This window comes from Peromyscus eremicus, chromosome 10, assembly GCF_949786415.1.
Source record: "Peromyscus eremicus chromosome 10, PerEre_H2_v1, whole genome shotgun sequence".
Lineage (NCBI taxonomy): Eukaryota > Metazoa > Chordata > Mammalia > Rodentia > Cricetidae > Peromyscus > Peromyscus eremicus.
In genome coordinates, this window is record NC_081426.1 from 25904967 (window position 1) to 25931513 (window position 26547).

A 26547-nucleotide genomic window follows, 5' to 3' on the forward strand; every position below is an offset into this window, starting at 1 on the left:
CGCCCCGAGGGCAGGGCGGCGCGCTATGCCGTTGCCATGGCAGCAGCCTGGGCGCGCAGCTAAGGGTTTCAAGGGATCCTAGGAGCCGCAGGCGCTCTGGGCGAAGTTTTGTGAGCCGGCCAGACACAGAGCTGAGGCTGCGACGCCGGAGACAGGTGAGCCATTCTACATCATCCGCTGAACTCCCCTCGCGGCCCTGGCCGGTTTCTCGCTCCCTGCGACTGCACCTTCCAGGCTCCCCCCATTCCAGTCTTCCTTCCTGCTTGGCCTGTCATTTTGAAGAATTTTCCTCCCATTAGACCTGTTGCGGTAGAGTCCCACCTAACTACACCCTTAGCCCCTTTTTTTCTGTTCAGCACCACCTCTTCCGGATTCCGTTTTACAGTGCCCGAGCCCGCAATTCCCTAGGGTCTCTTCCCACCGGCCTCTTTTGTAAGTTGCACCTTTAACTTCCATAGCCCCGCCCTCAAGCCCGACCTCCTCCAATCATAGCTGTTTTCCAAACTCCCAGACCACGCCTCTCCCGGAGACACGCCTCCAATCACCCGCCTTTCTCTCTTGAGATTCTTTAGGTCCCCATTCCCTCTCCTCTCCCAACTCCGGAATGCTGAAAGAGGGTTGTGAGCTCATCTTGACTTGCTTCACCTGTGAAATGGGGCAGAAACAAAACTCCCAAGGTCCCTTTCCATCCACACTGTAGCTGGTTATTTCATTGTTATTAATGTAGAATAGGGACAGTTAGGATCAGTTGGACATTTATTTACTGCAAGCTAGATCCTGTGTCAAACACTACCGGTATTGCATCATTTGCTCCTTATAGCAAGCTATTTGGTGGTGAAGACCATGAAATAAGAATTCATACTCACGGGGGCGGGGGGAGGGGGGGAGTTCCGTATGTGAGGGGGAAAAAGAATCCATAGTCTTTTTTTCTCTACTACTAATCTGATGTTTATTACTGTGTCTTCACTGTGTCACTTTCATATCCCAAGGGGTCCAGGCAATAGCTAACTCAGGTCAGAGATTGGCAATTGCCATGTAGGTGCTTCTGGAGTTTCAAAAATGCTTTCTCAGTGGTGACTGAAGCTCAGTGGGCATACTGGCTGGGAAATAAGCATGTCTTAAACCATGGTGTTAGTTGTTTGAGAGAGGGAGGATTGAGGGTTGAAATGGAGAGAAAGGCTCCTGCCCTTCCTAATGACAATGTTGTTTCCCTTAGAGAGGTTCACTCAAGAACTAGAAATTACGGAGACAGTCCATGCCATGTGCTCTTCCACGGCACAAACACCACACTATGAATCTGCATGAACTCCCTAAAAAAAAAAAAAAAAAATTGTTATGTATACAGTATTCTGCATGCATGCATGCCTGCAGGCCAGAAGAGGGCGACAGATCTCATTATAGATGTTTGTGAGCCGCGATGTGGTTGCTGGAATTGAACTCAGGACCTCTGGAAGAACAGCCGGTGCTCTTAACCGCTGAGCCATCTCTCTGGCCTCCCATGAGCTCTATTTTTAAAAGAATCAGTAGAAAGTAACTTTGGATATCCTGTGTGTATACATGTTTGCGGTGCTGACGATTGACCCAGGGCTTCATACATGTTAAGCAAGTGCCATACTACCAAGCTATAGTGTCTGCTTAACTTGGAATATTCTTGGTGTTTTGACCCAGAATCTCATGGGAATTGGTATCCAAGATGGCCCCAGTAACAGATCCATATTTTATTTTATTTTATTATTTATTTATTTATTTATTTATTTTTTTTTTTTTTTTTTTTTTTTTTTTTTTTTTTGAGCTCAGGTGCTTTGCCTCCTGACTATGCTTCTCCCCAAGTTGAGACTTCTTGCTTGCTTTATTTCCTTCATGTCCTTTCCAGGAAAGAAAGCCAGGATGTTTCATGTTGTTGTTTTCCTTCCTGTCTGCACTTCACTCCTTAGGGACATAAAATCTCTTGGGCTGCACTATCTCACCAGAGGCAGTTGCCAAGTCAACACATAGGAGATATGAGTCAAATGTATCTGTTTGTATATGAGTATTATGGGCAGCACTTCTTGCAGGAAAACTCAGATATGGTTAGTGGTTCCTGAAGGATCTCTCTCCCTTCCTCCCAAGTTTCACTTTATAGCCCAGGCTGGCCTTGAACTTGCATTCCTCCTGTCTTAGACTCCTAAGTACTAGGGTTACAGGCCTGTGTCACCATGCCCTGCCTCACTCTAGCAGGTAGTAGATGTTCAATCCCATTGTTGAACACATAGCATTCGACCCTCTACACCTGTACTGCACAGTACAGTAACCACTAGCCCTGTGTGGCTTTCAAGTATTTGAATAGGGCCAAGTGTGGTGGGGCCACTTTTGATCCCACTTCAGAGGCAGAGGCAGGTGGATCTCTGTGACTTTGAGGCCAGCCTGGTCTACATAGTGAGTTCCAGGATAGCTAGGGCTATGTAGAGAGACACTGTCTTAAAAAACAAACAAAAAAAATTAATGTTTTTCAAATTCTCTGGTACAAATTGAGGGTGTACCATAAGGGTCAAATAAGCACTGGACTTTGTGGCTAAATAAATTTTTAAAAAAGTTTAAGGGCTTGGGGGTATATAGCTAAATTGGTACAGTGTTTACCTAGCATGTACAAAACCCTGAGTTCAATCCCCACCACCACTTGTAGGGTATAGTGGTAAACACCTGTAATTACAGCACTTGGGAAGTAGAGGCATGAGGATCAGAGTTTGAAGGTCAGCTTCCTCAAAGTCAAGGCCAGCAGGGATATACAGACTATCTTTTTTCTTTCCTTCTTCCCTTCTTTTTTCTGTTTTTGTTTTGGTATTTCAAGACAGAGTTTCTCTAGCCCTGGCTGTCCTGCAACTCACTTTGTAGACCAGGCTGACCTTGAAGTCACAGAGATCTGTCTGTCTCTGCCTCCCCAGTGCTGGGATTAAAGGTGTGGACCACAAGACAGCACAAGCATGTCTTTTAAAAAAATTTAATAGCCAGGCTGTAGAGATGACTCCAAGATTAAGACCATGTATTGCTCTTCCCGGAGACCCAGTTCGATTCCAGCACTCATGTCAGGTGGCTGAGCTCCTGTACTGTCAGCTCCCTGGGACCCAACACCAGTAGACTCCACAGGCACCCACAAACATCACACAGACACACACTTAAAAATGAACAAATTACAAATAAGTAAATAGTCAAATATGAATACACACACCTTTAGTCCCAGCACTCGGGGGGAGTGGGGGAGAGAAGCAGGCAGAGCTCTGTGAGTTGGAGGTCAGCCCAGTCTGTGTAATGAGCTTCAGGGCAACCAGGGCTATATAGTGAGAGCCTGCCTCAAAAAATTAAAAATAGACAAAAATCTCAATTTCATATTGAGTTTTTTGTTGAAATAATGCCTTGAGTATATTAGGCTAAATAAATTAAATTTTCTTCCTTCACTCTTTTTTAAAAAGATTTATTTATATTTATGTATATGGGTGTTTTGCCTGCAGGCATGTCCCAGTACTACAAGTGTTCAGTGCCCGCAGAGACAAAAGAGGGCATCACATCCTCTGGAACTGGAGTTACAGATAGACATCTGTGGGTGCTGAGAACCGAACCTGAGTATTCTGCAAGGGGGCCATCTCTCCAGCTTTCTTTTTACTCCTTTTGAGTGGTCTAAGAGAGGAAAAGTAGCAGTGGCGCACGCCTTTAATCCCAGCATTAGGGATGCAGAGCCAGGTGGATCTCTATGAGTTTGAGGCCAACCTGGCTACAGAGCGAGATCCAGGACAGGCACCAAAACTACACAGAGAAACCCTGTCTTGAAAAACAAACAAACCAAAAAAACAGAGAGAGAAAGTAATATTTTAACTTACTCATCACAAGGTTCATAACTCAGATCCCTAAAACTAGAAAGACAGATGTTTAAAAAAGGAAGGAAAGAAAGTGTAGATGGAAGTTTCTTGTCCCTACCACCTATTCCCAAATAACCACTCTGAGGCTTATATTAATTGTAAATGCTTGGCCAATAGCTCAGGCTTGTTATTAGCTAACTCGTACATTTAAATTAACTCATATTTCTATTGATGCTTTACCACATGGCTATACCTTTATTAGCATGGCACATTCATCTCCTGCCCCTCTGCATCTGGCTGGTGACTCCTCACTCTGCCCTTCTTTTTCCTATCATCCTTAGTTTGTTCACCCTGCCTATACTTCCTGCCTGGCTACTAGCTAATTAGCATTTTATTAAACCAATTTGAGTGACAAATCTTTACAGTGTAAAGGATTATTCCACAGCAAGCAAGCAAGCAAGAAAGAAAAGAAAAGAAAAGAAAAGAAAAGAAAAGAAAAGAAAAGAAAGAGAAAAGCAGAGCCACATATACACACCTTTAATCCTAGCACTTGGGAGGCAGAGGCAGGTAGATTTCTGAGTTGGAGGCCAGTCTAGTCTGTATGGCAAGCTCCAAACCAGCTAAGGCTACATAGTGAAACCCTATTTAAAAAAAAAAAAAGACAGAAAGGCATAAAAATGTATTTAATAGAAGTTTTTCTATGAGAGCTGAAAGATGACTCAGAGGTTAAGAGTACTGGCTACTCTTGCAAAGGACCCAGGTTTAGTTTCTGGCACCCTCATTGGCTTACAACTACTGATAGCTCTAGTTCTAGAGTATCTGATGTCCTTTTCTGACCTCAGAAGGCACCAGGTAGGTACATGTTTCAATTGTATACCTGCAGGCAAAGCATTCATAAACATAAAATATGATAAATAACTAAAATTTGTAAATGCTTTGTCTTAGTTACTGTTTTATTGGTGGGAAGAAACACCATGACCAAGGTAGCTTAAAAAGATGCATTTAGCCAGGCGGTGGTGGTGCATGCCTTTAATCCCAGCACTCAGGAGGCAGAGGCAGGGGGATCTCTGTGAGTTCGAGGGCCAGCCTCGTCTACAGAGCGAGATCCAGAACAGGCACCAAAACTACATGGAGAAATCCTATCTCTAAACACCCCCCCCCAAAAAAAAAAAAGAAAGAAAAGAAAGATGCGTTTAGTTGAAGGCTTACTTACAGCTTTAGAGGTTGAATCCATGATCATTCTGATGGGAATCATGGTGGAGGCAGGCAGCATGATGCTGGAGCAGTAGCTGAGAATCCATATCTGATCCGAAAGATGCAGGCAGAGGGAGATCCAGGCTAGGCCTTTTGAAACCTAAAAGCTCATCCCCAGTGACACACCTCCTCCAACAAGGCCACACTTCCTTAGTCCTTCCCGAACAGTTACATTAAATGGGACCCAAACATTCAAACATATGAGCCTATGGAGACCATTCTCATTCAAACCACCACATTCTTTAAAATAAATAAATAATAAACAAATAACTTTCCATGTTTTGGAGCTTTCAGAAACAAAGACCCAAAAAACAACAGGACATCTTTGTATTTTTATGGACAGTCATGTAAAAAAAAAAAATAATTGGAGGATAAAAGTCTATGCTCTAACAGTAATAAAGAGGGGACACATAGGACATCTTTTCTTGTTGCTTAAAGGAGGAGTCATTTTGGCTCTCTGGTTCAGGTGGAGGAGGAGGCTCTTCACCTCTTGGCAGACAGGAAGCAGAGAGGGAAAACCGAGGAAGGGCCAGGGCAAGGCATAGCCCCCAGGGACACACTTGCAATGACCTTCTTCTTCCAACCAGGCCCCACCTTCAACTTTCTACTACCTCTCAGTAATGCCATTGTAGTACATGTCTAGGAGAGGATGAACCCATTGACTACATCAAAACCTTCCAGGTCCAGTCACCTCTTCGCAGCTCACCAGTGGGCAACCAAGCAACCAATACATACGCCCATGGGAGACAATTCACATTCAAACCAAAAGAGACTGTTCCACTTTTTTTTTCTTTTTAAAAAATTTTACTTGTAGCTGGCAGTGGTGGCGCATGCGGTGTTGCACGCCTTTAATCCCAGCACTCAGGAGGAAGAGACAAGTGGATCTCTGTGAGTTCAAGGCCAGCCTGGGCTACAGAGTAACTTCCAGGACAGCCAGGACTGCTTCACAGAGAAACCCTGTCTCGAAAAAAAAAAAAAAACAAAAACAAAAAAAGTACTTGTTTGCTATTATAATATGTGCTGATGTGTGCAAACACACATGCATGTGTCACAGTGCATGTGTGGATGGAGGTCAGAGGACAGCTTTTGTGAACTGATGTTCTCCTTGTACCATATGAGTTCTAAGGATCGAACTCAGGTTGTGATCCTGGTGTGGCAAATGTTTTACCTCCTGAGCTATCTCGCTGACTCCAGATCTTTCTTTTCATTCTCCTGTGATATCCTTACCAACGAGATTTTCTACAGGATGCCTATCATATGAGGTCTTCAGTGAAGAAGGGAGGGGAGTCAGTGTCCCTGAGTTTTGCAACCTTTCCAGGGAAGGGCGAGGGGAAAGGAAAGTGAGCTCTGAGCTTCTGCTCTTCTCTCCGTTTCCAAGCTCCCATTCCTTGCATTATACTTCTTTTGGACATGGCTGGTCTAGAAGCAGCATGGCCTAAAAATGGAAGGAAGAGAGGAGACTAAGAATTCCCGCTGCCTGAGTGATTTCTCTGGGTTCTGGTTATATATCAAGGGGACAGATTTGGGGGGAGTAGCACTCCTGTGGTCAGGCTGAAGGCATGGATACTCCCCATGTATGCTTTTTCCTCATCCCCTTCCTCCAGCCTGGGACATGTCTTCTTGTAGGCAGCTCCCACCCAGTCTCCTAGGAAGCCGTCCTGTGGGCTCACTCACTCTGTCGTGTATTATTCCTAGGGATGGGAGGGCCGCTTGCGGCCAGCCCTATACCTGAACCAGGAAGCCCAGAGCCAGAAAGCCAGGCACCAGCACGAGCCCCAGACCTCAGAGCTGAGGCCAAGAGGTGGACATAGTCGGTCACTCCAGCTTCATGGGCAGACATCTGTGAGAGGTAAGGGCAGAACTAGTCCTCTGGGAAACCCAGAGTCTACTCCAGACCCCAGCATCACCTTGGGTGCCTCTGAGTTTCCCAGCACTTTTGGGCCCAGGTCTCAGACTTGGTGACCAGGTCATACAGTAATGAGCTCAAAGGGCACAGTTCACATGTTTACAGGGGTGCAGTGATGGTAGGGGTGGGGGTGGAGCCTAGCATTCCCTGTCATGCCGAAGCTATGATGTGTTTTGGCTGTGTCAGAGGGAAAGGTAGATAGAGTATCTAGCATGACTCCAGACTTGACCTGCCTGGGAGTAGAGACAGAGTGTGAGGAAAAGACAGGCATACAGAAAAGCTGGGCTTAGGATGGAGAAACCGCCGTATCCCAGGAGCTCAGCATGTTTATAGAGTTGGACAGGGAGGCAAGATTATTGCATACAGCTGAACAAGGAGGCAGGGTTAGTAGAGATACACAAGGAGGTGGGGCTTATGGTATATAGGTGGATCAAGGAGACAAGTTTAGTGCTATGGGATGTTCTGTATGCTATGAATGTGTTGCTCTGATTGGTTGATAAATATAAAGTTGATTGGCCAGTAGCCAGGCAGGAAGTATAGGCTGGCTAAACAGACAAGGAGAATTCTGGGAAGTGGAAGGCTGAGTCAGGAGACGCCAGCATGCCATCCAGGGAGCGGCATGAAATGACACACAGGTTAAGCCATGGAAAATGTGGCGACATATAGATTAACAGAAATGGGCTGAGTTTAAGTGTAAGAGCTAGTCAGTAGTTAGCCTGAGCTAATAATGGTCGAGCAGTTTTAATTAATATTAAGCCTCTCTGTTCATTTGGGTCTGAGCAGCTGTGGGACTGCGGGACCACGGGACCTGGAAAGACACAGGAGAAAAACTTCAACTACAGTTTAGCTAATCTTGGTAGGCACAGTCTCATTAGGGAGACAATACTCAGTCTGTAAACATCCAGGGGGAGAAAGCTATGGTGGGTATAGTCTGAATATACTGTCAACGCTCGCACTCAGTACCCCAAGGAAGGCTTTGCCATTTCCCTCTGGGCTGAGGCTCTGGAGTCCTTGATATTACTGTGCCCATATCAATTGCATCCATTCATTTAGGACTCCACTTATTTGTGGCTTCCTCAGTTCCCTACAGGTAGAAGACTCATTCCTGTCTCCAGATAGCAAGGGGGCCTGGGGCACACAGGTTCTCTGGAGGCAGGGTGGCCACAGGGCTGGGTAGGTGAAAGGGAGGCTGGCCAAGACATCCAGGACCAGGTACTAAAAGGCCTGTCACTCATGATTTCTCACTAAAATCAGAGGTGGATTTGGGATGTGGAATACCAAGACAGGTCAGGGGGCTTATAAGGTTCTCCGGGCAATAGCCACATCACTTTGGCTGACCATGGTTCCTCACTCAGCCCCAGGAACTGTGGGGATGGCACACCTGCTAGGCAGCCAGGCCTGCATGGACAGCCTGCGCAAGGACCTCACCGACCTGCAGGGCACCATTGTGGAAGTGTTCTCCCGTGCTGGGCCTGTGCGCTTCCCATCCTGGAAGTTCCCTGACCGTTTGGCCTGTGATCTTGATATGGTGGCCCTCCTGGAGCACTACGACCATGTGCCAGGTGACCCTGAGTTCACACAGTTGTCCCATGCTGTGCTGCTGGAGCTGGTCATTGACAGGTAAGGCCTGGGCCAAACCCGCCCCTTGTGCCAGTAGCAGCTGCAGTAGGAGCCCTTTCTAGAGATGCTGACAACATGGGTAACAGTGGTCAACCATGGACTGACTATGCAGGTCCGGGGCCACACCTCAGGGCCCTCAGAGTAACCCCACTTTCTATTGTGTGCTGCACTATGCTGCCCTAGCCCGTCTACCTCAGGGAGTTCTCGTCCTTACCCCCACTCTGCCCTGTGCTGTTGGTCCCCACAATACCACAGCTCTGCCTGCTATCACCTGAGGTTTCTGTGTGTCAGGAACACTACAGCTGCTGCTTAGCTTTCTCATCCCAGGCTCTGGCATTCTGTGGGCTCTGTTCCCTCTGGGCCTCACAAGGCAGGAAACAGGGCGGAGGATGTTTTTCCCACCCCTGGCCCTGCTAGGAAGAGCCCAGTTGCTCCCCTGTCGCCCCACCATCTCTACACTCTCATGAACGTTTCCTCCTGGGAACCACAACCCAGGCTTCTGGCACTCAAAAACTGTCCATGCCAGCAAAGCTGTCAGGGACCAATGGACATCAGAAACGTTGAGGACTGACCTGCCTGGAGATAGAAAAGGCAGAGTACTCCTGTAAGGCTTGGAAGAGTCTTGAGTATGAAAGCAGTGTTTGCATCCTCTGAAGGGCTGGATGGGTGTGAGTACAGAACACTTCCTCTCCCGGAGCAGGCATCTAGGCCTGCCCTTGCCAAGCCCTTCCTGCTCTAGCAGAGCACCCCTTCACCCACCAAGGCCCCAACCACTCACCTCTTTCCTGTAAAGCTGTTGCTGACATACCTCCCCCACCCTCCCTGGCTGAGTATTGTCTACTTCTGAGTTAGTACTAGCCTCCTTTGTGTACAGCTGACTCCTGTGTATAAAAGGAACTCCTGCGAGTGACCACTGAATCTAAGCTTAGCCTGGGAACCCTAGCGGGAAGGCCATGGCCTCTAGCCCACAGTGTGACATTTTGGAGGCTCAGGACATCAATGGTAGGACCGTGACTAAGGCTACATGTATCACAGCATCCCCACCACAGGTGGCTGTCTGAGAACACAGACTGCTCCGCTGAACCCCCTGCTGTGTCCTGATTCCCCAGTGTTACTGTCTGCGTGGTCCAGAGGGTCATGTAGTGGGTACCTCCTCCTCAAGGCCTCTGGGCCTCCTGCCACCCCTACCTCCTGCAACAAGAAAAGCTCCCTTGCCTTCCATGTATGTGTTGCAAACATGCAATTCTGCCTGTAAGGTAAGTCTTGGCCATGCCAAGGCACACTTCCCAGCATCCCCTTTCCCTAGCATTTGTTTGACTCTGAACTTGAACTTGGAGGTTGGCATAAAGAGACCTAGCTGTCTGTACCCCAAGTCCCAACTGTCACAGAGGCTGCTCAGCCTGAAGGACACCCCCCCCCAACCAGGAAAATGTGCACATGCCCTTGCCCTGCCCTACTTACCCTGTGACTTTGGGCTCCTCTTATTAAAGTAAGGTGCTGCTCTCCCAGAACTTTCTGAGCCAGGCTGCCTTTCCTCAGCTTCTTGGTCAAGTAGGGAACCCCGAAGCAGAAAGTACTTCCAACTAGGAAGAGGGCACCCAATAGGAGGTGGCCCCTGGTTTGAGCATGAAGCTGACACGGACTCTCTCTAGGCCCTTGGTGTCCAGGTCAGTCCCCCAGAGCTCAAAGCTCCCAGTTGTATGAAGACTGTATTAGCACCAGTGTTGGCCCCAGCCCACCTAGGAACTCTGCCCACAGGCTCCTGCTGCTGCTGCAGAGCTGTGGCAGCTACCTGGAAAACCTCAGTTTGGAGCAGATGATGCCTCCTACCCGAGCTGCCGGGCCATGCATGTCTGTGGGGCTCACAGTACGCCGCTTCTGGAGCAACCTGCTGAGGCTGGGCATGCTCTACCAGCAGGCAGTCCCCCAGGTGGGTCATCTTGGCCCCTAACTACGGTCACCCTCACATACTGTTACAATTCTAGCTTCTTATCACCACTGCATGCACTGTATCCTTCACTGGCTCTCCACTGCCCAGCTGGAGCATTCAAATTCCCCTTCAAGTCCCATGGGCTTAGCAGTTGAGAAAGCAGGCCTTGGGGGTCAAATCTGGCTCCCTGGCCTTGCTATTTACCCAATGGGACTTTGGGGAAATGCCTTCTCACTCTGAATGTTTGTTCATCTATACAACGGGTTTATATGAACCCCATTTAATAACAGGTTATCCCATAATCCTCACAGTCACCCAGTTAGAAAGGACACCATCACTGTGAGGGAGAGGAGTCTAAAACAGTAGTTATAGTGGCATGAGCGCAATCAAGAACGCAGTAAGAATTAGCTGTAACTGCCACCATTACCCTCCCAGTTCCATGCACATTTAACCATGTAAAGCCTGGGGTCGGAGCAGGGAGAACAGAAAGGAGGCCAGGGCTGGGTTGAGTCAGAGAGAAAGGGAGAAGGTTCTCTGTGATTTGTGTGGGTGTCACATAACATCTGAAGGTCTGAGCATTGGGCAAGGACGTCACCAACATCTCCAGGGAACTGCTTACCTCCCGTGCCCATCTCTCTCACCTGCCTTCCTTTTCTTTTCCTGACCCCAGAAAAGAGCAAACCAAGGGGAGATTCCCATCGCCAAGCCCACGGCCAAGGGTGAACCAGCCAGGAGCCCCGAAGGCATGACGGCCAAGTTCATCAAGCCTCCTTCCCCAGTGGCAGGCTTGCCCATGATCTGCCAAGGGCTACAGAGCATCCCTGTCAGAGTCTCCCTGCGGGGCCCAGCGGGGACCTCTGAGAAAACCAAGAGTGTCCACTCTCAGACCATCGAGACAGCCTTGGTGCCCTGTGATGCTTGCGCCAGTGTCCAGGGCAGCTTGTGGGAGGTGGGCAAGGTGGTCGTCAGCCTGTGTCAGAGCCAAAACTTGCCCTCGTCCTTGGGCCAGTTCCAGAAGCTGGTGCAGGACAGCATGGGGCTCAAACCACTGCCGGCTCCCACCGTGGGCCACTGGGCAGCAGAGCAGAGCAAAGATCTGACTCGGCTCAGTAAGCATGTGGGGGCCCTCACCCAACTTGTCGGGCCCCTCAGGACCCAGCTGGAAGAGGCTGAGGGCCAGAAGGATGGACTAAGGAAGCAGGTGGGCAAGCTGGAGCAGGCTCTGCAGCAGGAGAAAGGAGAGCGGCAGCGGCAGACAGAGGAGGCGGAGTGGAGCCTGGCCAAGAGCGAGCAGGACAGGCAACAGCTGCTCACAGGTCTCCTCCCCAGAGGCCAGACACTGCCATAGCCTCAGGACAGTCACCCCTCCTCCCCCCCGAGACCAGGCTTTGAGTCCTAATAGTCTGCGGGGAAGAAACCCCGGTTGGGGAGCGGGCAAGAGTTCCAGGAAAGGAAAGCAGCGAGAAGGGTGGAGACATCCAGCTGGCAACCCCGTGAGGAGCAGCTGGAGCTGTCTCCTTAGGGAGGACTGGAGGTCTGAGCAGCACCTGAGCCTCAGACTTGTCCATCAGAAGGGGAGAGGGCTGGGGTGTTAACCCAACATTCTCTCCTGGTGGTCACTAAAGGTACCTGCAGGGAGCCCCCTTAGCCCCAGCACCTCTTGGCTTTAGCAGAAGCTCTTGGGCAAAAGGAAGGTACCGTTGCCCACTGTTACCAGCCGAGGGCTTAGGGCAAGTAGTCAATGTCCTTTCTGAGCCTCTCCATTGCCTCCATGTAGATCACTGGGTCCAGAGAGGCATAGGTAATCCGGCAGCCAGCCAGTGGAGCACCCCAGGGCCCAGGCCTCCTAGGATTACTCCAGGCCTCTCTTGGCAACTCAAGCAGGCCCTGCACACTGGATGATTGCCTCCACTCTACAGGGTACACTGGCCTTAAAGGCCATAGGCCCAAGTGATCCTCTGAAAGGCCTCTCTCTTGGCTGCCATAGAAACATGTGACCTGAAGACAAAGCTGGCCATTCTGGAGGGAGACCTGAAGCAGCAGCAGAAGTCCATGCAGGCCATGGGTAAGACACCCGTTTGTGTGACCCCATCCACATCGCCAACTCACTGTATAGCTGGACATGTACCTCCGTTTCCATTCCAAGCTTCTAGGGCAGACAGTGGGAACCATAGGAGAATGATTCTGACTCTGTACTGTTGGTGATGGTCCAAGCTGGAGTCTCAACTTCAGTGGGCAGAAAGTGCCTTCTGTAGTCCAGACCCACCTCATGGGGTCCAGAGCCCCATGCTGTGGCCTGGGCTTCAGATCTGTGATGTGATCTCCCCTTAGTCCCAGTCAGAGATTCTCACTCAGAGCTCCCTTTACCCAACCCCTTTTCTACCTGCTCACCCAACCCTGCAGCGGCAAAGACCCAGCAGCTGGAGGAGGAAGGTGAGCGCAGGGCAGCCGCTGAGAGGCAAGTGCAGCAGCTGGAGGAGCAAGTGCAGCTGCTGGCAGGGCGGCTGGATGGAGCTGGCAAGCAGATCCGCTGGGCCAGCACAGAGCTGGACAAGGAGAAGGCCCGAGTCGACAGCATGGTCCGCCATCAGGAGGTGAGGCCTACAATCCAGGCACTGGGCTTCAGGCTCTGCAGCCCTCTTACCCCTATTCCCTGTCACAATAGGAGGAGGTAGATACTCCCGTTGTTCTCCATTTTATGAATGGAGAAACTGAGGCGTGATGAGGTTAAAGAAGTTGCCCCAAGGCCACACAGCTACTGAGAGGCAGAGCCAAGTCTTTATATTCAATGGGTGCCAGGATATTTGGGTTTCAATGATAGAGGCAAATGTGACACCAGAGACTTGATGAAAAGAAATAAAGCCTGTTTCCCAGAATCCTTTGAGTGGGAGCTGTATGAGTGGGAAGAAGGGGTCATCCAACTGCTTTCGGAACAGTGGGTCCTGGCGGTGTCCCGACTGAATGTCCGTCTGCCTGCTGCCTGTCTTCTGCAGCGAAACATCTGTGTGCACCCAAACAGAGCAGAGGGTCCTAGCCACCACCCCGCAGCCTCCTTAGTCCCAGATGGCTAGTCTGGCTCCAGCATCCTTTCATCGGCCCTGCCTATCCATTCCCATTTAGTCCCTGCAGGCCAAGCAGAGGACTCTGCTCCAGCAGCTGGACAGTCTGGACCAGGAGCGGGAAGAGCTGCGGGGAAGTCTGGATGAGGCTGAGGTCCAGCGGGCTGAGTTGGAGGAGCAGCTGAAGAGCCTCCAGAGCGACAGGGAACAGGACCAGTGCCAGCTACAGGCCCAGCAGGTGCGGTGGGCCAGGGTGAGAGGAGGGCAGTCCTCTTCGCTGAGGAGCTCTAACCTGCCGAGTGTCCCTGGGCCTGTGTGTCCCCAAGGGAGCCTGGAGCCAGGACTAAGCTCGCCTTTGCCCCAGGAGCAGCTGCGGAGCCTGCAGCAGGAGAAACAGGACCTGGAGCAGCTAACTACAGACCTGGAGCTGACCGTCTCGGAGCTGCGACGGGAGCTGGAGGAGCTAAAGGAGCGGGAGCGATTGCTGGTGGCCTTCCCAGACCTGCACCAGCCCGCGGAGGCCCAGCCCCACAGTAGGGCCTGGGGTGCTGCTAAGGGCAGGGTGGGGCCTGGAGGGACCCCGTGCTGTTCTCACCCTCAGCAAGAGGAGATCGGGGGCGGGGGGGGGGGCAGGAGGGTGAGCTGTGTTCTAGAGCCGCCATGACCCACAAGGGTTTCCTGTGTTGTTCACCTCTCTGTGGAGACAACACACAAAAACCCAAAGGCAAAGTGACTGCACCTTTCACCCTAGTACAGCAGTTCTTATCCTTCCTAATGCTGCGACCTTTAATACAGTTCCTCAGGTTGTGGTGACCCCAACCACACAGTTATTTTCACTGCTACTTCATTACTAGAATTCAGCTACTGTTATGAAGGATAAGGTGACTCTCCGATATGAAGGATATCTGATATGTGACACCTGTGACCCAAAGGGGTCACAACCCACAGGTTGAGAACAACTGCCCTAGTTGTCTGTCACATCACACGCCAGTCCTTGTTCAACCTCCCCAGGTTTCCTTTCCTGGTGTCACCATTTTCTAGGCCATTTCTCCTGGCTGTTCAGTGTCTTGGAGCCCATGGGTAGAAGCACAGGGCGCCTCCACTGGCGCAGGACCCTGTCAGGCAGTCTCTGAGGCCCTCGGGTGGATGGCGCCCTCCCCAGAGCTATCCGAGATCCATTGTAGCTCAGCTGCTCACAGTGAGTGGTCACTCCTGAGCACTAAGTGCCACGCCTTCTGCTGCCCACAGCTGCCTCAGGAGGCTAACCTGGACTCCTATTAACAACTGGTTTTGGACATTTGTGTGTGTGTGTGTGTGTGTGCGTGTGCACCTGCCACGGCGCAAGTGTGGTCAGAAAACAATTGTGGAAGTTGGTTCTCTCCTTTTGCCATATGGGTCCAAGGACCAAACTCATGTGGTCAGGCTGGGTTTCAGCATCTTTCCTTCCCTGCTGAGCCATCTCACCAACCCTACAAACATTTTAAAAATATTTTTGGTGTATGGATGTTTTGCCTACATATATGTCTATGTACTGTGTTGGTACCTGGTGCCTGAAGGCCAGAAGACGGGGTAGATCCTCTGGAACCAGAGTTAGGTGGATGTGAGCTGCTATGTGGGTGCTGGGAGTTGAACCCCGGTCCTCTTATTCACTGCACCTTCTCTCCAGCCCAACAACCTTCTTATGAAGCAGGAAACTGAGATCTAGCATGGGCGGGCGGCTTGCTCAGGTGTGTAGGGCTGGGTGTTGTCATCTGTCAACCACACACAGTGTAAGGAAGAACATACATGATGACTTCCTGTGACACGAACCCCAGTGTCCCTTTGCACAACCTATAGTACCCTCTGACAGGCCAAAGACAGGTGGTCTTCAATAAGATCCATTCTTTCACTCACCATCCAAACCCGCAGTGGTAGGACTCACTCGGCTCTCCAATTCTAAAATGTAATGTCACCTTCACAGTAGGTGGCTACAGGAAGGGACAAAAGCCTCCAGAGGAAGCTGTGATGGGATGCCTGGGTGCTACTCCTCCCCATCCTCTGTCCTGTCCAACTGGACACAAGAGGCAGGCCCAGTGATGTCGCGCCCCAAATGTCTTTGCAGGTTCTAGCAATGTCACCCATGACATGGAGAGGCAGATGCAAGCCAATGACATCCGCATCCGGGTCCTGCAGGAGGAGAACAGGCGGTTCCAGTCAATGCTGACCAAAATCCGAGAGGTGGCCCAACAGGGAGGCCTCAAAGTGAGCCTTTGAGGGGTTTGGGGATATGAAGGGGTCCTTACCAGGCAGGATTTGAGACTGTGCCGTGAGAACCTGCCTCATGGCATGTGGCTTTAGGCCACACTTGAAAAACTTCTTCCATATGTCAAAAGGTATGAAAGACAGAGCCTTCCAGCTCACAATGCCACTACAGCTCCTCATTCTTTCACTTCAGGAGTCAATATATATCACCTGTCCAAGGCTCTGCAGCTAGGATGGCCCTTGGATGGCTTTGCAAGCCCTGCCTCCTAGTGAAGAGAACCTGAGGGCTTGGCTGGGGATTCTGCCTCCCCATCCATCTTGACACTCTGCAGTTCAGGGAGGGGCTCCTGGGCCCTGATGAGCTTGACCTTCTTTGCAGATGATCCCGCAGGGCCAGCACTGGCCCCCTCCCTACAAGGACACCCAGGGAGAGATACCCCCAGCCCAGGCACAGAGTACATCCCCAGGGTGAGTTAAGGCTTTTCTTGAGGTCGGTCAGATAAGTGGTAGGGTCCCCTTGATCACAGGGAATTTTGGTGTCCCCGTCTTCCCTCAGGCCCATGGGCAGACGGCAGTTTCCTGGAAGCCGGGCGAACAGTACAGGCAGAACCCATTCAGGCGGGCCCCGAGCATCTCCCTCTCGGCAGCCCTGCAGCTGGCCCAGCAAAGCCTCTTTGGAAGACAGAACCCATTCAGCCAACTACACCCAGAACCCCATCCGGGCCTTGGCCAGGCTCAGGAGGAAACTCTCACCGAACCGAGGTCAGGCTGGCTCTACATATCAGCCCCAGGAGCGGCCCACATAACCTGAAGCAGGGGTAGGGCTGGAGGGCAGGCGGCTAGCAATCCCCCATGGAATAAAAGCCCCAGCCATCTGCCCACAGCGATCTTGGCCTCAGCGTGGCTGAGCTGGGGGAACAGACCTTCCCTCTTGGTTGGACAGAGGCTTCTATGATCCCACCGGGCAGGTCACTGGCCAATAGAGGCCTGCCATTGAGTGGGAGCTTCCTGTCTCCACCCTGACAGGCACTATGGGAGAGTACACAGAGAGCACCATAGAAGGGCTGAGGGGTAACCCTGGGTTTACTGACCAGCACTTAGGGTAGGGCTCGGGGTGTGAGGGCCGCATCTGAAACAAGGACCCAGAGGCCATGACCTTGTCTCTGGTCCAGCAAGGCAGGCAGAGAACAACAGTACTTTGCCTTCTACCTTGGTTCTGTATCTGGTGCAGGCCCCAAGGGCACCAGGTGGCTCACCAAGGAGCTCGCTGCCATTAGGGACAAGGGAGAAGGTCCCTCTTCGGTCCTAGAGGTCAGAGCCTCACAAAGCCACCGAAGGAAAGCCCAGGCCTTTGGACACCTTGGCCAGCCATGGTTTGCTGAGCATTAGACTTTAGAGCTCACCCAGTTCAGGGTGACATGGCACTAAGCAAGGATGTACCAGCCACACCACGCACACAGTGGTCATTTTTCTAAAGCAAGCCATTAGCCTGCCTCAAGTCACCTTGTTTGTGAAGGACAGGCTCTAAATTCTTACTGAGGATTTCTAGGTCACACTCTCCTGGCCTTCTAGGTGGCATTATTTATCATGTGATGAAGAGGCCATCAGGTTGAGTGCCTCAATTTACAGTGAAGGGTCAAAAGAAGCCGCATGTGCAGTGAGCTGGCATTGGCAGGTCTCCCAACTCTGTCTCTTAACAGCCCAGGGTTTCTGGAGGAAACCGGATGCTCTGAGTCACTCTACCAGGGAGAGCCGGCTTTGGACACAGCTCCCTGAGAGAGGCCCTGTTCCCGCTGAGCATCCCAGGCCTCCACTGACTCCTTCCCAAACAGGAGGATTGAGAGTTCAAGGCTAGCCTTTGCTGTATAGGGAGGACCTGACTCAGACAGACAGATAGACAGACAGACAGACAGAGAACAACAGGAAACAAGCAAAAAGTTCAGAAGTCCAGTTTGTTTGGCCAGGTCCTCTGCTCAGAGGTCAAAAATCAAGGTATTATTCAGAGTGTCTCCTTTAGATGACTCTGGGGAAGAGTCCTCTTACAAACTCCTGGCTGTGGCAGAGCTTGATCCTTAAGCTCAGGCTTTGGGGCTGAGGTCCCCATTGCCACGCTGCTCTAGCCTGTTTTCTTATTTGTACCGCCCATCTTCAAGAAGGCAGCAGAGCCAGGTGGTGGTGGCACACACCTTTAATCCCAGCACTCAGGAGGCAGAGGCAGGTGGATCTCTGAATCTGAGGCCAGCCTGGTCTACATAGCAAGCAAGCTTCAGGATAGCAAGAGCTACATACAGACCCTGGAGAGAGAGAGACAGAGACACAGAGAGAGGAGAGACAGAAAAACAGGGAGAGACAGAGAGAAAGGAGAGACAGAGAAAGAGGGGGAAGGCAGAGAATGTATGTCTCCCACATGGATCCCCCTCCAGTTTCTGACTTGCCCCTGCTTCCCATGGGCTCCTGTGCTGACCCGATGCTTTTTCATTGTCTTGTCACTGTTTAGTGCTGGGAATTGAACAGGACCTTGTGCATTTTAGACAAGTGCGCTACCAGTGAGCCATGCCCCAGCCCTTGCCTTTCTCATCTGCAGGCCCTTTAATATAACTTACTCATAGGGGTTAAGCTTCTCAGAGTCAATGCTGTAAAGATTATGCAAGGCATGCTCATGCAGCAGAGGAGTTCGAGGTTTTGAGGACTGTAAGAAGTCTCCCTGCTCCAAGCAAGAGGAGCCAAGGTGACTGTTATTTTGTTTGACTGTTTTGGGGAGGAGCCCAGGCTGACCTCAAACTCACTATGCATCCGAGGATGATTTTGAACTCCTGATCCTCTGGTTTCCCTTCTACAAAGGGATTACATGGACTGCCCAGTAGCCCAGTTTGGCCTTGAACTTTTTTGTTTAATTTTTAATTAATTAACTTTTGGTTTTTGGAGACAGGGTTTCTCTGTGTAGCCCTGGCTGTCCTAAAACTTGCTTTGTAGAACAGGCTGGCCTCGAACTCAGAGATCCACCTGCCTCTGCCTTCCCAGTACTGGGATGAGAAGGGTGTGCCACTAGGCCCAGCTGGCCTTGAACTCTTAATCCTCCTGCCTCTGCCTCCAGGTTTCTGGGATTATCGGCATATGCCACCACATACCCATCTCTTGCTTAACATCTTAAAACATCTGCACAGATTTTATGTCTTATGTTAAAATATATTCCATGTTTATTTTACTATTAAAACTTCCCTACCCAAATGTTTTTTTTTTAAATGATGCCCTTGGCAGATGCACCACATATATTCTGTGGCTTCAAGTATCCTGGGCAGTAACATTTAGCCCAACCAAGAAATACAGCACTAGATGGTTTCTAAGGCCTCAGATCCCAGGCAGACTGGAGTCGTCCGGCTGGACAGGCAGCAGGTAGTGGAGGAGGCTCATTTGAACATTATACCTTTGATTTGACCAAGCTATAGCCTGGGGTCATGCCAGTGGGTCCCATAGCCACACATCTTTCCCTCAATCTCTCCCCCAATAAATAGCATAAAATTCAATCACAGAAGCCTCAGAATTCTGGAGACAGATGTAGTGGCCATGTTTTCTTTCCCTCAGGGTCCTGGGAGCTGCCTATAAGAGCAGACAGATATCCAAGGTTGCAGAGAAGGGCTCTAATGATTTCTCCTTGCCTGATGGGTCCTGGCTCTGTGTCTTCACAGAGCCCCTCCTACCCACCATGGGTATGGTGGGCTCTTGACTTGGCCCATAGGGCTAGTTGATCAGTCCAACCCACTATCCTGTAGTGTAGGCTGGGAAGGGTCCATCCCAAAGTGCAGAAACTCCACTTGAGCAGTTAGTCATCTGAGTAATGGTTCCCTGTAGGGGAGAAGGAAGAACAGGGAGAGAGGGATCAGGTGGGGCTGGGGGCTAGCCCAGGACTCCCCTGCCCCTGATGCTCACCCAGGACATTGAACTTGCATAGTGGGCAGGTCTGCTGTAGCATCAGCCAGGGGTCCACGCAGTCTCGGTGGAACTCATGCTTACAGGGCAGTACCCGGAGCCACTACAGGGTGGGGGAGGGGCACAGGCTCTAGATCAGATCTAGACCTGTGCCCTTCACCTGGGCTAAGCGCTGAGCACTCCTGGGCCTTCCCCATTATGTTAGCCATAATGAGGACTGGAAGAAGGTCCTGGTTGGAGTATTGAGGGTCTCAGGAGCAGGATCTGGGACGCCACAGGTCAGCTGGTGGCTGACCTTGCCCAGGCACTAACCTGCTTGTTACAGAAGTTATCTAGACAGACAGCACAAGTGTCAGTGCCAGGCTCTGGAAGGCTGTGTGCTGTCCTGCTCAGCCGGCAGCGCCGGGTCTTGAGGGATGCTAGTCTCCGAACCACGCGGCGCTTAAACAAATCCCCCTGTGGGAAAAGGATGGCCACAGTCTTGCAGGCCCAAGGGCTGTGGGCACCAGGGCTTCCACCATCAGGCTCCCACCTGGCCTCCAGGCTCCTGCTGGTTCTGTCTTGATGCCTGCCGCTGGGCCTGAACCACAAGGCCTGTGCACAAGAGCATGGCCACAAGCAAGATGGCGTTCCATAGCTGCTGCAGGGGCTTCTGGGGAGGGAAGAGGATGTCAGGGGCTCTGGGGCTGCTCCACATGCTTCTCCCAGGAGTCGCCACCCCCAGGAACACTGGTAACAAAGCAGGTGACATGCACTAAGGGCCTCTGTCTCTGCAGGCTCCATCCCACCTACTCATGTGCTTCTCAGGGTCTGCCCCAGCTGCACGGAGAGCCACATCGTCCTTAGTACCTTGCTACTCTGTTCCCAGCTTAGATTTCCTCCTGGTATGTTCTCAGTCTCTACCATCCCCCCTCCTCACCTTCATCTAAGCTGATGTTCACCCCTGAAACTGCAGAAGCTGGTACGCCTCTATCCTGTGATCATTTCTCTCTCCAACCATCAGCACACAGGCCCCAGCCCCAGATCCAGGGACTTGTGTGTCAATCTGACAATACCATGCCCTCCTTCACTGTCTTCTCCCCTGTCACGTCCACGCCCTGCCTCATTCCCCCTCTTGAAAACTGTTTTTCCTTGCCCTTACCCTTTCAACACCTTTGGCCTACTGTTCCAGGAGCACGCCCTGCCCCGCAGGGTGAGTATTCCCCCTGCCCAGCCCTCCTAATACCCACTGACCATGGGCTTCCTTGCTGCCCTGGGTAGTCATCAAGGCCCTTTCATTGCTTGAGAACTAAGTCTGACATGGCCACATTGTAGCCTCCATCTTTGTGGAATGAAACTGAGGAGGCAGAGTAAGCATGCCACATGGGCTCTCCCACACAGGTGCACTGTTTCCCACAGAACTTAGATGTGCTGTAACTAATAAACACCTTCACTTAAAAACTCTCAGCTTTCCCAGTAGCTCTCTGTCTTTGTCACAGCATACAGGGTGGGACATCCTAACGGTCTTATGAAAGGCTGGTACTTCCCTGGGACTGCTCTTTCTAACATGGGTTCAACTCCCATCACAGCAGGGGAGGAGTTCTAAAGCAATCAGACAGAAAGCCACCATCCTAGACCAGGTTGGGGTTGTGAAAGTAGCCCTTGCTTGGGGTCAAAGCACTGGAGTCATTCCTTAGAGGCGTCTATAATCCTCTCCCTCTCCCCTCTAATCACAGCGGGGTGGTGGCACCCGTTCCAGGAAACTCTGGAGCACTAGGTTGGGCTCAGGTGCTTTTGCTACGACCTGGAAGGGTTTGTTTGTGGTTCACCCCTACAGAATGACAGTATCTATCTGCTCCCCAGCCAGAGCCCAGGCTGGGGCAACTGGGCTGTATCCTGTGCTACACTGGGGCAGGCCGGTCAGCAGGGCATGCTGAATGGCCACCAAGGCAGAGTCACGAGGAAGCTGGGCTCTGAAGCACCCGGCTGGAAGCCCAGGCAGGGAGAGGACAGGCAGGGCCCCTCCAGTAAGTCAGCCAAGGTGCTGTTCAGCACAGCTTCCTGATCCCCAGCTCAGGGTGGGAGCTGGACCTGGGGCAGGGCTTGGAGTCCACTGTTCATCAGGGCAGTATCATTCGGACATCTCATCTGCCATGGCCACCCACAACCTGGCTGGCAGTACCTTCGCAGCTGTTCCCTGCCAGCCTGTCCTAAACACTGTACAGTCTCACCTCCAAGCCATCAGGCCCTTTTCCAGCCTGCTCCTCTCCCAGATGTTACCTTTCCCCCTGCCCCTCACCAGATGCCTCCTTCACCCAGAGGTCTGTGCAGTCCACCCCAGCGGCAGAGAGTGTGCATGTGAGGGAAATGAAAACACTTGGCCTCGGGTTGTTCAGCTACGGTTTAGGAGCCAGGGTTTTAACTTGTCTGACTCCAGATTGCTCAGTGCTGTCCTTGTCATGAACTACTGGAGGCTGCACACTAGGAGACAGAGTATGTCTTCCTCCCCCCAACTTACACAGACTGGGGTTCAAGAAATGCTGTGGATTAAACCCTTGGAAGCTAAACACTAGGATACGTGGACACAAAGTCCTCCAACATACCGGGTTGGATCTCCTAAGAATGCCGAGAAAGTCTGGCAAAGCGCAGCTCTGACTGAGCAGATGGAGTAAGACTGTGAGCAGAGGACTGAAGGGGACAGTCCAAAGCAGGAAGGTGGGGTGAGCTGAGAAAGTTCCACCATCCAAGGACTCGTGTAGTCGGAGAAAAGGGGAGTGAACACCAGGGGCTGATAGGGCAAGGTCCAGAGGCAGGAGGTCGGGGCGTATGGGAGCCAGTGAGTAAGGCAAGAGAGCCAGAAACTTCGAAATAAGACTAGAAATAAAGGAGCAGTCGGGGTAAAGCTCTGCAGTAGAACACTTCTCAGCATGTACATGCCCTGGGTTCTTCCCCAATGAAAAATAAATGGGCCGGGCGGTGGTGGCGCACGCCTTTAATCCCAGCACTCGGGAGGCAGAGCCTGGCGGATCTCTTGTGAGCTCGAGGCCAGCCTGGGCTACCAAGTGAGTTCCAGGAAACCCTGTCTCAAAAAACCAAAAAATAAATAAATAAATAAATAAATAAATAAATAAATAAATAAATAAATGGAACACATACAGAGCTGTGAAGACTCCCGTGCAGAGGAGAACAAGACATCAGCCGCTACCACAGCCCACGACCCTAGGCCAAGTGTCCCCTCAGTGTCCACTGTACCATGTCACTAAGTAATCAGCTCTAAGATATGCAGGGTTGTCCTTTTAAGGCATGCGTTTGGCCCCACCCGAGCCTCCAGCCCTAGGATCCACTGGCACCTACCTGCTCCTGGGCCTGACCACCTCCCAGGCACACCAGATCCTGCCAGCCTCCGTAGCTGTCCTTGGAGAGGCCACAGGTGGTCCACAATGTCAATTTCCACTCGATGTTGGCTGACAGGGACTCTCTACTGGTGATCTCAGCAGTAGCCTGGGTCCTCCTGAGAGGAAGAATCATGGGATGAGGGGGTGAGAGGGCAGAAAGAAGGACCCTTGGGAAGGGAGGCCCAGATTCATCTACCTGGTTCTGCAGTGGATACCCCAGGAAATTGTCGTCGCAGGCCTTCTGATTCGGCTCCCAGGCCTTTTCTGGCTCTCACCCAGCCAGACCAAGGAACAGCCTGCCAACCAGGCATCCAGCTTCCTCATGCTGGGCTGATCCCTCTGTCCATAGGGCAACTCCTTTCCCAGGTCCTGCCTCTTTCTTCCCACCTCCTCCCCCGTTTTCAACCTTGGACAGTAGTTTAAGGGCTAAGGGGTCAGGTAAAGGCCTCCTCCAGAGACACCCTCCTCCCCTAGCGCCCACTGGACTCAGAGACCCACAGAGCCCGGCAGCAGACCACCCAAAGCAAACCCAACTCACTGCAGAAGTGCCTCCAACAGCTTGGTGACATTGGAAGAATAATGGAGGACAATCACTGGCCTGAGCAGAAGCTGGGATATGTCCAACTGCGGGAGACAGGGAGGTCAACAGGCTTTGGTCCCCTGTCCCCTCCCCTGCTCACCCTCACAGCCCATTCCAGGTTACCTCTCGGACCACACTATGGTTTAGGATGAGGAGAAGTAGGGCAGAGGCCCCCAGGAAGAGGGCACGGCGCATCTGCAAAGGAAAACAGAAGGGGAGAGGCTGCCACACCTGCCTTCCCCGTGGCCCCCCGCGCTTAGGAGCCTGACCGCTGGATAGACTAGCTCTAAGCTCCCTCAAGCCAAGCCAAAGCTAAAGCTGAAGAGATTTGACAGCCAAAGGTAACACACGATGGTTGTGGACTGAGGCAATTTTAATTATGAGACATAGATTACAGTATTTTAGAGATGTTAACTTTCCTAGTTTCGGACACCATAGTTACATAAGGAATATCCGTGACTTTAGGAAATTTGCACATTATCATGTATGTGTGAAACTTCCATTCCTCCCGTTCTGTAGGATCCAAAAAAACCTTGTCATTTGCCCTAGTCCTGGCAAAGCATTCTCCCCCCACTCGCTGACTCCCATCATGTATTCTGAGAACAGGTCCTCTTTCCCCAGCACCAACTTCCACCACACTGCTTTGACGCTCCATATTGGGGTCTCCTGACTCAAGCCAGGCCTTCTCTGGAAGGCTCCTCATAGGCCACCTGGTAGCCTGGCTCCAGTAGATGTTATGAAAGCATTTCCTTTCTCCCCTTCCCTCCAAAAACCCTTTGCACCTGCTGGACCAGGGCCTTGGGACATGCCTTCCGGCCACTGCCTTGATTCTCCTGGTGGAACTGGGCGGCTTGCTCTTTGCCCACATATGCCACTGCAATCCAGCCGTCTACAGGTATCTCTTGCTCAGCATCCACGACGTCCATCTGTGTGAGGAGCCACGAGAAGAGGGAGGCAAGGGGGGTGGAAGAGGCAGCCAGGGTCTGACAGAGGTTGCAAGGTCAGGGTGTGGGAATGAGTTTGGAAGGGGCATGTGGATCTCAGGTCTGCGAAAGCCTGAATGCCAGGAAAAGCGGCTCTGGGCTGTCAAGGGCTTGCTTCAGGATGAAGACGGATTCTGGGGAGCCGGGTCTATGCGAGGATGGTCATGGGCATGTTTTGGCAGGGTTGCGCTCACCAGCAGCAGGCGGCCGCCCAGCAGCGGCTCGGGGTCCGCTTCAGGGCCGATCCTGACGCCCTCCAAAACCAGGGCGTCCTGCCGCGGCAGCTTCACGTCCACTCGCACTGTGCGGGCTCCGCCCCGCCCCGCCCGGGCCGCCGGCTCGCTGCCATCCGCCGCGGCCCCGGGCCCCGCCAGGCCCAACCACAGAGGCAACAGGGGTAGCAGCAGCAGCAGCGGTGACGGCGGCGATGGAGGAGGCGGCGGCGACGGTGGCGACCTCAGCGCGGGGCGATCGGCAGGGCCCATGGTCGGACCGAAGAGCTGGCGAGGCCGTGGGGTGGGGGGGTCCCGGGCGCCCGCAGAACAGAGAGCGAGGCCGCGCCGGACGGGGCGGGGCGCCGGACGGGGCGGGGCCGCGGCCGGAGGGGGCGGGGCTCCGGGAGAGGGAGCTGGGTGCTTGGCAGCTCCGCGCGCCCCCTAGTGGTCCCTGAGAACGCTAGGGCAGGCGGCCGAGGATGCTGAAATGCGGCCGGATCCCTGACAGCAGAAGGCTCCCGAGAGCTTGCCAGGTTGTCAGTGGAGACAGGTGCTGGGTAGTTGCAGGACCTGAGAAAGGCAGCAACGAGGGAGGTGTAGGGCCTGAGCTGATGGACCCACGGTATAGCCAAGGCTATGTCATATCCTCCTCCAAGTCTGCGTTTCTTCATAGAATCAAATAGCAGGCGGCAGAGAATCAGCGACGGAGAGCAGATCGGGAGATTGAGGCCATGGTCTTAAAGGAGCAGGGAGAAGGGCTGGCGGGAGAGGCTGGGCAAACCACACAGAGACATAGTGGCACTGAGAACTGGACAGCTCTCGTCTGTAAAATGAGCTTGATCTAAACCTGCACTACTCCACGTCTAACATAATCCCCAATGCTTGCTGGATTGTGAAGGTTCCATTTTTGTACTAAAATTTGTCCTTTACCCTGAGGGCTGTGGTTGCTGGGAGCTGACTCAATCTGAAACTTGAGCCTTTTACAAATTATACCCTGATAAGAGGGCAAAGAGCAGATGAGCTGCCACACATCCCCTATATTGTAATAAAATATTCAAACCTATGGAAAATAGAAACCTGTTTAGCTACCAGTATGTGATGACTGAAATATTCCTAAAGAAATAGAGATGTATAGAACAGGGAACTGACCCAAAACCGGCCAGCACACACATTAACCTGGTCTGTTCAGGACATGTTGCTTTTGGGGAGATGGGAGGAGATGGTATGGCTTGCTCTTTGACAAACTGCTACAAAGTCAGATAACCACTGGGAAAAGAAGTGATATTGGCCGGTTGGTGATGGCACATGCCTTTAATCCCAGCACTCAGAAGGAAGAGGCTGGTGGATCTCAGTGAGTTCGAGGCCAGCCTGTTCTACAGAGAGAGTTCCAGGACAGCCAGGACTGTTACACAGAGAAACCCTGTCTCAGAAAATAAATAAATAAATAAATAAAAATAAAACAAAACAAAAGTGAAATTAGACCCCTACTTGCACAGAAAACAAATTCATGTGAATTAAAGACTTAAACGTGAAAAGTAAAACTTTAACATTTTAAATAAACAAGGTTTTGATTATTTCAAGGTCATGAGAGTATTTTGTTTTGATCTTTTTTTTTTTTAATGACAGAA

At 51.7% G+C, this 26547-nt stretch overlaps 2 protein-coding genes across 6 annotated transcripts; one reads left to right on the forward strand and one right to left on the reverse strand.

Moving 5' to 3' along the window:
- The first annotated feature begins 11 nt into the window (after positions 1 to 11).
- On the forward strand, positions 12 to 19364 carry Ccdc157 (coiled-coil domain containing 157). 3 transcript variants are annotated; one of them, XM_059275594.1, is made up of 12 exons: positions 12 to 155; positions 6780 to 6933; positions 8346 to 8610; positions 10369 to 10540; positions 11211 to 11856; positions 12528 to 12605; positions 12944 to 13134; positions 13661 to 13837; positions 13970 to 14132; positions 15701 to 15840; positions 16220 to 16308; positions 16397 to 19364. In XM_059275594.1, exons 3-12 carry the CDS (start codon positions 8363 to 8365, stop codon positions 16644 to 16646), a joined length of 2154 nt encoding a protein of 717 aa, XP_059131577.1. In that variant the 5' UTR covers positions 12 to 155; positions 6780 to 6933; positions 8346 to 8362; the 3' UTR covers positions 16647 to 19364. The 3 variants fall into 3 exon arrangements, with proteins under 3 accessions (XP_059131577.1, XP_059131576.1, XP_059131578.1); XM_059275593.1 differs by having other exon boundaries at positions 13 to 155; positions 13964 to 14132; XM_059275595.1 differs by lacking the exon at positions 10369 to 10540 and having other exon boundaries at positions 14 to 155; positions 11693 to 11856; positions 13964 to 14132.
- Positions 19015 to 25246, reverse strand: Rnf215 (ring finger protein 215). Of its 3 annotated transcripts, XM_059275599.1 has the most exons (9): positions 24899 to 25245; positions 24504 to 24647; positions 23845 to 23916; positions 23680 to 23765; positions 23101 to 23257; positions 20300 to 20419; positions 20080 to 20223; positions 19768 to 19870; positions 19015 to 19683 (listed from the first exon to the last, which is right to left on the reverse strand). In XM_059275599.1, the coding sequence occupies exons 1-9, from the start codon at positions 25187 to 25189 to the stop codon at positions 19661 to 19663; spliced, it is 1140 nt and encodes a 379-aa protein (XP_059131582.1). In that variant the 5' UTR covers positions 25190 to 25245; the 3' UTR covers positions 19015 to 19660. The 3 variants fall into 3 exon arrangements, with proteins under 3 accessions (XP_059131582.1, XP_059131581.1, XP_059131583.1); XM_059275598.1 differs by having other exon boundaries at positions 19015 to 19870; positions 24899 to 25246; XM_059275600.1 differs by lacking the exon at positions 23101 to 23257 and having other exon boundaries at positions 20080 to 20419; positions 24899 to 25246.
- Between the last annotated feature and the right edge of the window lie 1301 nt (positions 25247 to 26547).